This window comes from Larimichthys crocea, chromosome VI (assembly GCF_000972845.2).
Source record: "Larimichthys crocea isolate SSNF chromosome VI, L_crocea_2.0, whole genome shotgun sequence".
Classification (NCBI taxonomy): domain Eukaryota; kingdom Metazoa; phylum Chordata; class Actinopteri; family Sciaenidae; genus Larimichthys; species Larimichthys crocea.
In genome coordinates, this window is record NC_040016.1 from 14,673,222 (window position 1) to 14,686,167 (window position 12,946).

Below are 12,946 nucleotides of genomic sequence, written 5' to 3' on the forward strand. Positions count from 1 at the left end.
AACATGTTGCATCACAGAGGGGTGTGGGTGCGCTTGGTTTAAAGCCCCTTTAAAGGCCTCCTCTTAGCAAAGCAGCCGATTTGGCTCTTAGTGCTAATCCTCCTCGCATGAAGAGATGGCAAACATTAGGAGGGATATTTAGTCTGATTGTTGAAACTAGGTTACAGGGATTGGGAAAGGTGCTTAATTATGGCTGAGGTTGTGTGAATTTATGCATTTTTGTGCAATAATGCAGACTTGTATACATGAGTGGGATTGTAAGCATAGTAAATATTTTGGATTTAAAGGACACTGATACATGCATCAGTGTGTCTCTGACTCTCTCTCAGCTCTTCCTGTGAAGTGACAGTTAGACAATTATAAGGAAGCTGCAGGTCAGCGTTTTTTCCTCAGAGTGCCAGAATACTTCAGTCCTTACATGTAAATTGAGTTTTGATGCAGCTAAATCCACAATTGGTCTATTATTTCAGATGGTTTCATAAATGGCTACCACTGTATGAGATCTACTGAGAGACAAAGATACGAAAAAAGGCAGAGAGCTAGGAGCGTAGGAGTGCGTGAGGTGACATTTAAACCCACGTAAGAATGATTTGCAAGATAACATTCAATGCACAGCCTATGGCAATTATTTTAGATCGACTCTGCTGTCCATCACTCAGAGAAACAAAACATCTGTAAAGAAAAGAGTCCTGCTAGTGAGCAAAGGTCTAGACTGGGATAAACACAAATAAAGACAAATCACTGTTTGCTGTGTCAGTAATTCACTACTTTACCAGTCAATAATATACAAGTGTTTGGTACTCCTTCATTGCATGTATTCAAAATCAAAACCAAAGTGCAATTGGAGTAGTTAATATCCTGTTTTTCATGTTTGCATGAATTGTATTTAAAGTGCAAACTGAATTAAAATATGTTCCCGACAGTAGCTCCTATAGGAAATGAAGAAATTAGGGGAGAAATTGCTTCATTTTTGAAAAGGCCCTGACCTTTCTCTTACTCCTTACTGTTGCTTGTTTGTGATTTTAAATGTTCATTATATACTCATTATGCTCATTATACTGTAGCGCTCATTCAAGGTTGCTCTAGGCAAGAGTATCATTATCAGCGGTACTAAAATATACAGTAAACATAATATAAAGAAAATGGTTCCTCTATAGTCTGTTATTCAGAAGAAAACAAACACATATCAGCTCTCACAGGCTTTAAACAAGATCTACAATTGTTACAATACAATGGAAGCTTATTGTATTTATTTTTCAGTTCCTGTATAATAAATCAGTGATTTCCCTTTCCCTTGTTTGTCTGTTCCACCTTTCACCACTTACCCAATATATTTGACCCTGACCTTTAAACCCCCTGTGAAGAGCATACAGCGTGCTGCCTCCTCTGACACCCTGACCACGATGGCGTTCAGCAATGCCACTGTCCAGATCCATAACTCTGGCGGCCAGCATGATGTCAAGCAGGGGCTCAGCCACTCCCAATCTATGACCCTGCCTGAGAATGGCAAGGTATTCACATCTAAAGCACGTACATGGTTACAAACTGTGTGTACGGTGTTCACACAGACATGCGGAGAGAAGAGGAAAAATGCAAATAAACTTCAAGTTTTTACATAAAACTCTGAACATATGCAAATATACACACGCTTACAAGCGAACACAGCTGATGATGCCTGCTTTCTGTCTTTCAGCTGGTCCAGCAGTGCACAGATTACTCTTGTAATGTGACCAACATCGTCGTGGAGCCTCCGTCTCCTCAGAGTTCTCCAGACAGCGATGGCCCCACGCCGGTGAGCAAAAACACAGCCTTTTACTCGTGAAATAGGAGTATGTGATTTAATACTGATTTAATTATACATATATTTACATACATTGTCCTCATGAGGGTCACAATGGGGCTTGAGCCCAGCTAACTTTGAGCAAGAGGCAGGGTACACCCTGGACATGTCCCCAGCTCATCACAGGGCACATAGAGACAAAGAACCATTCACACTCACATTCACATCTATGGGCAATTTGGAGTCTCTAATTAACCTATTTACCAACCAGGTTTGAAGGTTCGAACCAGGTACCTGTGAGGCGACAGAGCTAACCAGTGTACCACCACTATACAGACAGTTAATTATACAACCAGACTTTTTAATTAACTTATTAACTGCAACTGTGTCCGTCCTTGGCAGTGATGCTGTCTCCCCACTTAACATACAACAGATACAACAGCAAAGAACAAGGCTCAAGTTCTTGTAGGACTATTTGCAGATGTAAGATATCTGCAGCTGACACAGATTGCCACACCAGTGTCTTTACAGAAAAAAATGAAGCAGTTACTCAGGATAAATCACAAACATTCAAAATGAATGCAAACAGATTACATTTGCAAATACATTGCCTTTTTTCAGTATAATTTGAACAATATTTTTAATTCTTTGATTCTGACAAATAAGTATTAGCGTGAATGTGCAAATAAAATTACAACAAAATATCATGAGCTCTTTAAAATCTTTCATTCTTTTCCTCAGTTTGTTCCTCACAGCCTTTATATATGTACTCAACACTTAAAACGTAATAGTTAGTATTAATTCTCTTCTCTTGCACCTTAAACGGGGCCATGCCGCAGTGGGAGATTTTAGAGCAGCTACCCTCCTGCTATTTTTTGAATGATGCAACAGTCAAGTTAAATGCGTTCGCTCAGGATGCAGTGTATTACACAGAGGAAAAGCCCTCTGCTGTACTTTACTGTTAACATTTTCAGCTTGTCCTCAAATACCTTCATGCTCTGCCCTGTATTGTGACATTAGCAATATTAGGGCTTAAATAATGCAGATTTTAAAACCCTTCTGACACCTTCTTAGGAACTGGAGAAAGCCGGCCTCTTGAACAAGACGAAGATTGCAGAGGGAGGACGCAAACTCAGGTGAGGCTTCATGATGCTGCTACCAGTAAAGACAAAAAGAGTTCAGCTAGATTGCATCTCTTCAAGTAAATATAGCGTTTGAATAAATTAAGGCAGGTATGATTTTCTGTTCTGCATCTAGTCTGACCAGTTTATGTGTTGTTGTTGTTTTGCAGGAAAAATTGGAGCCCTTCCTGGGTGGTGTTGGTTGGGAACAGTCTGGTTTTCTTCAAAGATCCTAAATCACAGACACCTTCCAGCTGGGTAAGAGCTCAGACAAACTGTGTGTTTAATGATTTTAGTCAATTTTTGCAATAAACATTATGAAGTAACTTTCAAAGTCATCTGACTGATTGCACAAAGATCAGTAACTTTTAACAAACTCAAAAAGAGAACAACAATTCCACTGGTGTGTTGTGGAGAAACTGCTGAAGGCAATGGTGAGGTCAGGAGGGAAGTTCAGGAGCCTCTGATGTCTTATGCTGTAATATTTATTATCACTTGGCCAAGGAGAATTAGAGACACTCTCAAAGTACATCAGAAGTGCCTGAGTCGGTCTCGCATTCTGACAAACTCATGCTGGTGGATAGACTTTAAACCCCTACAGATAACACACAAATACTATATGCCCAGAAGTAGTCAAAAAGAATGTTTTTACCCATGGAGGTGTTATTGTCAGCATATTCTAGTCTGGAGACACAGATGTCTGTTTACGCAGATTGGAACCTCAATGGCAAGCTATCTATTATGTCTAGGAAGGCAGCAATAGGTCTCTTCGATCCCGGCCACCACAGTGTTTAGATCGACTGGCACCTACTGTTCCCAATCAAAGCCAAAAAATGAATACTGCCGAGGACCTCAAGGCCCACATGTGACCTTCTGTAACCTAAGGATAGAAAATTTCATAACAAGGGGCGGTGTTTGCCATAGTTGGTAGAGCAGCCGCCCCATGTGCAGGGACTCGGTCCTTGCTGCGGAGGCCCAGGGTTCGGGTCCGACCTGTGGCTCTTTCCCGCGTGTCATTCCCCGTCTCTCTCTCCACGCATTTCCTGTCACTCTTCAGCTGTCTCTATCAAAATAAAGCTTGAAAAGGCCAAAACAATAATCTAAAAAAGAAAACTCCATAACAAGTTGGATATATTTCTGTCCACTATGTTGCACACATTTCTCTTCACAGGAACTTCAAAATGACACGCATCAACACCTCATGTTCGTTTAAACAGCTCACTCAAACACCTCGCAGGTGTTGTGAGTGTGTGTGAGGGTCAAGATGTGGTTTTCTTTCAAATTCTGCAAAAAACAAGTCAATTCAGTCAACTAAGTGTTGACAAAAGAGAACAAAAGATTAATTTTTTGTTTACTGAAAACAGAAACCAGGAAACAGTCGTCCTGAGAGCAGTGTGGACTTAAGAGGAGCACAGCTACACTGGGCCAACGAGTTATCCAGCAAGAAGAATGTATTCAAGGTATGTAACAAGGAAACTGAAATGAAATGGAAATCCTTGAACATTGACATTCTCAAATTCATTGAGAAGTGAGAATAAACTGTTTTTCTTTTTTTAAACTTCAGTGAAACTTTCTTTTGACTTGAATCGTTGCTGAGAGCTGGTGTAGAGTGAGAACAATGTGATGGCTGATTAGTAAGCAGTCAGCAAAGAGTCCTTATCGGTGAGGGAAGTGAGAGTAGGAAGCTTTTGTTCACCAGGTCACCCTACAGTGACCCTCAGTGAGGAAGAGGAAGCAGTAAACATTTATTTTCCAGTGAAATTTGGCTGATTAACTGTACAAGTTTACAGACGTGTGATACAAGAAGACTGGGGATGGTTTGTCACATATTCACATGGATTGTAAATGTGTGTGTTGTAGCTGAGGACAGTGACGGGAAATGAGTTCCTCCTGCAGTCAGAGACAGACTCTCTGATCAAAGAGTGGTACAAAACCATCCAGAACGTCATCGACCGGCTGGTGAGACACAAAACACACACAGTGTACTCACAGTATACCACTTCCATATTAGTGGTTTCCCCTTGGATTATGTTATACTATCTAAGGAAATGTGTTTTTTTTTTTACTTTTGGAGGGATTTGAAGGAATTCTTCAACAATGTTTGTTTAAAAAGGATCAAATCAGCTCATTTATCAGAATCAGATTTCAACTTTTTAAAAGTCTCATATATCAATATCAGCCCAAAAAACACATAAGCTTCAAAATAAAGTGGAATTTTTTTGTATAAATGCTTCGAACAGTACATTGTGTAATATTTATATATGACACAACACTCTGCGTGCCTTCCAGGACCGTGAGAACCCGTTAGATAACGTCCTTCTATATTCTGTGAGGCGAGCGGGCAGCGTGGAGATGCTGGACAACAGTGGAGATGAAGATGACAGGAGAACGTCACGTAAGTCATCACCACACGATGCCTCTCATCGCTCCATCCTGACCCCCTTCTGCTCACGGCCTCTCGCTCCATCATCATCACTCTTTCTCTCTAAACTTCCACACAGGCTTCTTACATCCATCCATCCTCTCCTCCATTTTCTCCTCCATCCAGCCCACTTATATTTTCACACGACCTCCATGGCAAATAATACCCCCATCAGTCCTGTCTCACCTCCGCCGTCGCCCGGCCCTCCCGCTTTTCATCCTCACCACCATCCCCTCTCATCTGCTCTCCTGGCCTGCAGCCGAACGCCCCGCACTGACTTCCTCCTTCTTTTCCTCCTCCTCCTCCTTTCCTCCCCCTGTAGTCCCTCGCTCGTCTTCCAACCTGGAGAACACGGAGAGGAAGAGAGTGAAGACCCGGCTGAAGAAGCTGATCCAAAAGAGACCTCCTCTGCAGGCGCTGCAGGAGAAAGGGCTGATTAAAGGTGAGATTTCCTTTTGAAGTTTTAAACTGTATGCAGTGCAGCGGTGAATGATGGAAGTGTGTGTTATTATTTGCTCAGCTCTTGATATTACAAGACCACACTTCTACAGCTAAAACTATCCACTGGACTTTTATTGGGAAGTTGAAGATATTTTTCCATTTAACTGAGCTGAATCACGGTTGTTATGGCTGGCAGGAAATCTCAGCATTTATCCTGCGGTGATGCCACATCCCCTAGTGAATGTGCGTCGCAATCCTCCTCGACTTTTTAGCAAGAGCCTCTCCAAAGTGATGAAGTTTTTCACACTGCTTGTCTGCTGATTACACCACTGTTGTTATGGATATTGAAATTGTTGGTTTTATTCTTATTCCAGTCACCAGACCTCAACCCAGTTAAACATTTTGATCTGATGTGTTCTGCCCCACCATCAACAACACCAAACAAGGGAATGAACGCTGTTCATCCCTTAAGTTTAAAGACTTGGATAATCTATGCTAAGGACAAATAAAGCTGGTGATTCATCCCTACATCCCTACATCTTCCTTTTAGTTATCACTTATATTTGTCACTCATCTGTGTATGAACTATTTCTCAACGCTTCTAAAATTAGTCTTTTCGCAAAAGCTACCTGTTGTGATGAATGGTATCGGACCTAATGTGCAAACACAAGTCAGAAAGATTTAGTTCAACAGTTTATTGAACAAGGTGCTGAGTCTTCTGAGATGAGGTGGCTGGGGTGGGGGAACGTTCACATAGGTGCAGAGGACAGGACAGGGCTGGATGTGGTGGATAAGGCTGGCAGAAGTCCTGAGATGAAGGGAAAGCAGGATTAGTAACTAAGTGATCACAAAAAAATTCAAAAGCTGGCTGCAGCATCCGTCACAACTCTGGCAGAGTCTCACTGGTTGAGCTGGTTCTTTAGACTGGTCAGGTGGATTGGTCGCAGGTTGTTGTGATGCATTGGCAGGTGAGAGGGCAGACATGACACAAAGGAGAGGTAAACAACAGGAAAAACTCTGGGAAAGGAAGAGACACGACATCAATCCTAACATCATGCTTTATTCTATATCTTTTATTATCATTTAGCCAGAAGACTTGCCTTTTAGACAAAACAGCATCCTGAAAAAAGAAGAAGAATTAAAAAGTGAATCACTACAAGAGAAAAGGAAGAGGGATTTTTCCTTCTTTCATTTCTCTTGTAGTGATTATCTCTATAGGAACTCATATAGAAACTCTCATAAAAATTCTGGTCTTTTTCTAAAAGTGTAAAACATTTTCCTTGGTAGTTTTATTTATATTTAAAGCAAAAATATTCTAAGAACCTTATTTCCTGGCATTTTTATTTGATAACGAGCATTAGAGAGACATCCAAGAAGGGATATTGCTTTTACGTGGTTAGACCTCCAGGGCGTTCCAGCACTTCATAATTTTAAGATGGAAGATAAAACATTTGTTTGGTTAGCTTTAAAAAGCTATGACTCCCTTCAAGCTTTGACAGAATGCCAACATGCCATCATCCTCATCCACATCCACTAGGAGGCGTAACATGACGTTCTGTATGTTGTTAGAAGTGAAGAAGCCATTCAGATGAAGGGGAACATCTGTAGATTTGTAACTAAATGATGACAGCTACTTTTAAAGTGTGGTTGTCAGGTTAATTATGTTTTTGACATTTACACAATAAGTTCATCACAGTCCAGGGATAACACAATCTGGTCACACAGCAGTTTAATTGCGGTATACTCTGGGGTAAAGGGTTGCGTGTGATTTTTTTTTTTCACCCTATAGTATATACAGTGCCATACATGAGTTGCATTGCATCATTAAGGGTGAGCTTACATCTCTGCTCTTCTAACGTGAACAGTAAATTTATCACTAGATTAACTTCAGCTTGTAGCTCTTACATCATCTTGGCACAGTTATGTTAAGAAAAAAAAGACTCAACATAAAAAGTGTGTTTGTGTGTGTGTGTTTGTGTCCGTTTGTCATCACCCTTTAGATCAGGTGTTTGGCTGTCGTCTGGAGATGCTCTGTGAAAGAGAGAGGAGCAAAGTCCCTCGCTTCGTCAGACTTTGTACTGAGGCCGTGGAGAAGAGAGGTACAGTCGCTGCAAACACACAGCCAGCTACCGTGATCCTCAACTTAAAATCCTGTCTTCGAGCACCAGTCACTTGACGGCAGTTCTCTGCCTCTAATGTTCAGCTCTGTGACATAAATCATCCAACCACAAATTAACTGAGAAATGTTTATGATTGGCCGACAGAGAGCAGACTAAAACGCACTGAAAAAAAAAAAAATCCTGACAGCTGCCAGCCAGAGAGAGATCTAAATGAGAGAAAATGGAGTTGTTTGGAGACTGTTTAGAAACAATTCTGCAAATAAATATTTAATACACACAGAAAGAAATCAGTGTTTTGATCACGAGAGCTTTAAAAACCTGGTTTTGATGAATTAAATATTTCTAGGGAACAGTTTCAGATCGAGACATCAAAACTGTGACAGACTGAAAACCTTTTAGGACAAAGAGAAAGATACATTTTGCTGGATAATCCTCATAGTATATGATTTTTGTAGCCTCTTGTGTTAATACATACTAAATTATGCCAATGTTAAATACATACTAACAAGATAATTACATTTTATATCATAGAAATATAACAAAACCTGCAAATAATCACATTTAAGAAGCAGGAACCAGTACATCTGTGTAATTTCTGCTCAGAAAATGATGTAAAACAATCACTGGTTCTCAAAATTAATATAAATGAATTGTATTCTTCAGTTTCATTAATTGATGAATCATTTCAGCTTTTATACAAATTATAAAGTCAACTGATATTTACAGTTGTGCTACATATTAAAAGGTTTCTCCTGTAAGATGCCCCAGATTTAGATGTACATGCTTATTACCATCATGCATTAAATATTAGTCAGTGGTTCGTTTTAAGTGTGACAAGTTAATAATCAATGCGTCACATAAGCCTGACTTCATCTGGAACTTCTGGCATTAAAACCAGTTTGGGGAAAAAGCAGAAACTCAGTGTCATAACAAAACTTTGTAGGTACGTCGTCATACAAAATTCCATGAAAAGTTAAAAAAGGAAGTTTAAAAACTACTCAAGAGGGTCATGTGATCATGCATTTTTTTTTGCTATTTTTGCAAAGTCAAAAATATACTTTAGCTTTACTTTATTCCTATATTGTCTGGCCAACAAAACAAACTTTCTACATACAGTAAATTATTGATGTGCAACAAAACAATTATGTCAGCTCTGGCTGCATTAAAATCTGATGAAATAAGTTTTTATCTTATACTCATGAAGTCAAGTGCTTCACATCAGTGAAGATCCCTCAGATGTAACCACCTCCCCGTGGTATGTTGCAGGACTGGACACTGACGGGATCTACAGAGTCTCAGGCAACCTGGCAGTCATTCAGAAACTACGCTACTTAGTGAACCACGGTGAGAATGAAGGGGAGGAGGGGGAAAAAATGAACTTTTAATTTAGTCTCTGACTATGTAATGAGAAGCCTGAGAGGAAAATGTTGGAGGAGGAGAGTGGTGAAAGGTAGAAGTTGGAGTTTTCTTGCAGTTGTCAGAAATCATTCAACTGTATCTCTTCCTCTTTTTTCAGTCATTATAAATGTCATCTGATTTGTTATTCTGATTACATATGATATTGTACACCCACAACACACACAAACACACACTGTATACCTGTGATTGTCCCTCCACACGACATCCTTTTGATACAGTGGACGCTGAAGGAAAGCCAACTGAGTAACTGTTGGTTTTTGCAGAGCGAGCGGTGACTACAGACGGCCGTTACATGTTCCCAGCGGAGTTGGTACAAGGTAGATTCAGACTGACGAGGAAAACAGCCGCTTTTTTAGTCTGCTTGTTTTTGTGCATCGTGCGCTGCATAATACGAACACCTCAGTCAAAAAAACGCCCACCCACACAGACTGACACGCAGAGCTGAGCTGCAGCGCAGACGTGCGTTGAACAGTTTGGTGGTTGTGCTTAATGTATGTGTGTGTGTCCCTTAGGCTTTTACTGCTTTAAGTTTTCTGATGTAATAACACGCAGCAGGTTGTACAGCGAATTTTCACACAGTCTACAGCTGCCACCAAGTGGACAAAGCCGAGAATCATCTGCTTTGCGTGCTCTAATCCCACAGCAATATCTCACTGACTAATGTTTCTCATCACTACATTCATGTTTGTATTATAAACATTGACATTGAGGTTAAATAGAAACTATTTATTTTCTTTCTTTTGGTCCTTTTTTGATCCAATTTGAGAAGCATTGGTCAGGCCTGGGTTTAAAGAAAAAGTGTGCTTTGTGTGTTTTAGTGTGTGCTTCTGTGTCTTCTTTTACTTTTACAGACCATTTCTATCTCCCTCCTGCAGCTACAAGCCTTCATGTTACGCCTTAACACCGACATGAATTCACACTCTGCACTAAACTCTAAATCCAATGTTTCTCTCCTAATTCTCACTCTTTGTCGCTCCGTTTCATATTGCCTCGCCTTTTGTTCACTTCCCCTGACCCGTCTGTGTGAATTTCTCCCCGTTCCCCTCATCCTCTCCCTCCCTCTCCTCCCCCGTTCATCTCTCAGAGGAGAAGCTGAATTTGGACGAGAGTGATTGGGAGGACATTCACGTCATCACAGGAGCTTTGAAACTTTTCTTTCGAGAGCTTCCTGAACCCGTTGTGCCCTTCGGCTTCTTCACCGACATCATGGAGACAGTCAGTGAGTGAGCAGCTTCAACCACATTTATTTCATATACCCTGTGTATGCCCTCCCCCCCCTTAATGTGGAGTGCGTCATGCAGACTGACATCACCTTTGATCAATCTGAGATAGAAATTAAAGCATTTCTTCAGCTCATTTCACACATTTGTATGAAATAAAACATACAAACATTCAAGTGAGACATTTTAATAGGCCATTGTTTTTTCTTGTTTTTTTGATAGATTTACTGTTGTTTGATTGTGTGAGATTGAAAGCAAACAGGAAATAAGCCAAAGGAGGTGGCGGGCTCAAAAGTATAGCTGTTGCATTTGCATGATCAGCATCTTTAAATATCTAAGCCACCAGGACGCCCATGTAGGATACTTTTTAATGTCATCTTATTATTTGTCTTCTGATGTGCTTTTATTTTGAATATTCACAACACTGCTGTGGTTTTAATGAGTCAAAACCAGGACTGTCTTGGTTACAGAGTTCAGCCCCCTCTTTACTTGGGCGCTTTCACACTTTGTCAAGATGTGGTGAAAGTCATTTTCATTATTATAGAATATAGTGTGTTTACAGCACTTTTATTTTCTCCTCCACCTCTGGAAAATGTTGCACAATGCCACAAATATATATCATGTAAGATATATGGACACAATAAAATAAAACGCCGCTTCCCCAAAAAGAAAATTGCATGAATTCCAAGGCGAGAGAGGAATAATTACATCCTGACAAAGCTGAAATTTATTGGGCAGTATTGAGTTAAAATGTGTAAAGTGATGCTTTTATGTCAGAAAATCCTCACCATGTAAATCCTCACATTTTAGCCGCCTATAGTCCTATAATCCTCGACTCATATGCAAATATTACATTTGAATCATATTTTGACACTGTTATTTAAAGGATAAGGTTGGCGTTACTTTATGTTTTTCTTCTTGTCAACAGGCGCCATGAAAAGACCAAAACCAGCAATGCGTTTTACTACTTTACGACTTCCCTACCCAGTCTGTGGCAGTCACTTCAGACTAAACAGGCCACGAATATATAGTTTAATTTCTAAAAAGACAAAATGTTTTTCCTAAAACAGCGAGGCTCTGTCGCTATAATAGCCAATGTAACCCATTTTTAACAATTTTCAGCAGTGGATTATTACACATTTGGTGCTCTAGTGAGTTTTTACAACTGAAAATAAACTACAGTGTCAATGTTCATCATAATAAAGGAACGTGTCATGCAATGCAGTGATAGATCTAAGACTGATTTGATTTATTCCTCAGTGCAATGTAAGAACAACACTTTAACTGTGTTCTTCATCAATTAATTGGCATGAAACTCTGTGATACAGTAGTGTATCTTAATATCTTTATGATTTATCAACAGTGGGTAATCTTGCGTCTCAAAATAAGTTACATTCGATAAGAAAAGTTGCATATTAAGAACAAATGATTACAAATGTAAATGCATTCTCAGTATGCTTCTTATCAGTCCATGGGGCTTTTTGTGTGATCATCAGTTTACTGTTCATCACACAGTGGTGATAGCTGATGATTGCATGCTGCTGTATCAGATTAGACTGTGTATACTAACAGAGCACATGTGATATCAGTTAGTGCGTTTCAACCAGGCTTCGGATGCTAATAAAGTAGATAAAAACTGGAATGCAAATAATATTTATTGAGCCCTGACATGTCTCTTGCTCTGTGTTGCAGAGATGTCGGACTACATGGACAAAGTGGATCGTCTGAAGTGTCTAGTGCTCAACATGCCTCCTCCAAATCATGACACACTTCAGTTCATGTGTCGCCATCTCAAACGGTGAGAGGGCGGGAGGAAAACCACACACAAAACATCTCTGCTCATGTGTTTGTCTTCGTCTCTGCTTGTTTCCTATTTGTCTGTCCTGAAAACGGTCACATTTCATAATGCACAATATTCCCTTGGGACATTTCAGCACGAAGGAATGAACCAGATGCCCTTGTAGGAAAATAAAAATCTCCTCCTCGTAACTTTCCTTTTTTAAAATCTGACCACAAGAGGGGGTAGTTTCCTTGTCGTTCTCAGTAATTTTCTGTCAGGGATTCTTTGGCCACGGCTCTCAAAGTATGCCAGTGCTGTACCAGGATCACACTGTTGTTAAGTTTGGGTCCCTGTGAAGATGAAAAGGCTGGAGGAAGATGAATGGTGTACAATGTTCTGCGAGCCAGTTCCTTTTACAGTACATAAAATGTGTGTTTTTTACCGCCTATGGTTTTTCCTTCCACTACAGGGGTGAGTGTTCGTGTTCTGAGGCCGATGTTTGTGCCAGGGTGTGGTGGGCCCCATGAATTTGTCAACTCTGTGTCTTTCTCTCATTTTCTCCCCGCTGTCATTCCTTTCCCCCCTCATTCTGTTTCTCATTTATTATCTCCCTGCCCAATCACCCCGTGTCCCCTCCTTTCTT

The 12,946-nt window shown here is 40.3% G+C and overlaps 1 protein-coding gene across 7 annotated transcripts in view; it reads left to right on the plus strand.

Moving 5' to 3' along the window:
- The window catches only part of arhgap9 (Rho GTPase activating protein 9), a 40,082-nt gene that overhangs the window by 24,559 nt on the left and 2,577 nt on the right, over window positions 1–12,946 (plus strand). For 3 of the 7 annotated variants that reach the window (XM_027279219.1, XM_027279216.1, XM_027279217.1), the window contains 13 exons: window positions 1,365–1,511; window positions 1,694–1,792; window positions 2,855–2,916; window positions 3,072–3,159; window positions 4,266–4,361; window positions 4,762–4,860; window positions 5,191–5,296; window positions 5,646–5,765; window positions 7,765–7,863; window positions 9,151–9,228; window positions 9,567–9,620; window positions 10,388–10,522; window positions 12,216–12,321. In XM_027279219.1, the coding sequence (XP_027135020.1) occupies window positions 1,365–1,511; window positions 1,694–1,792; window positions 2,855–2,916; window positions 3,072–3,159; window positions 4,266–4,361; window positions 4,762–4,860; window positions 5,191–5,296; window positions 5,646–5,765; window positions 7,765–7,863; window positions 9,151–9,228; window positions 9,567–9,620; window positions 10,388–10,522; window positions 12,216–12,321 (1,289 nt within the window). The remainder of the gene's footprint in view (window positions 1–1,364; window positions 1,512–1,693; window positions 1,793–2,854; window positions 2,917–3,071; window positions 3,160–4,265; window positions 4,362–4,761; window positions 4,861–5,190; window positions 5,297–5,645; window positions 5,766–7,764; window positions 7,864–9,150; window positions 9,229–9,566; window positions 9,621–10,387; window positions 10,523–12,215; window positions 12,322–12,946) is intronic. The other 4 variants (XM_027279218.1, XM_027279222.1, XM_027279220.1 and 1 more) reach the window with 2 other exon arrangements.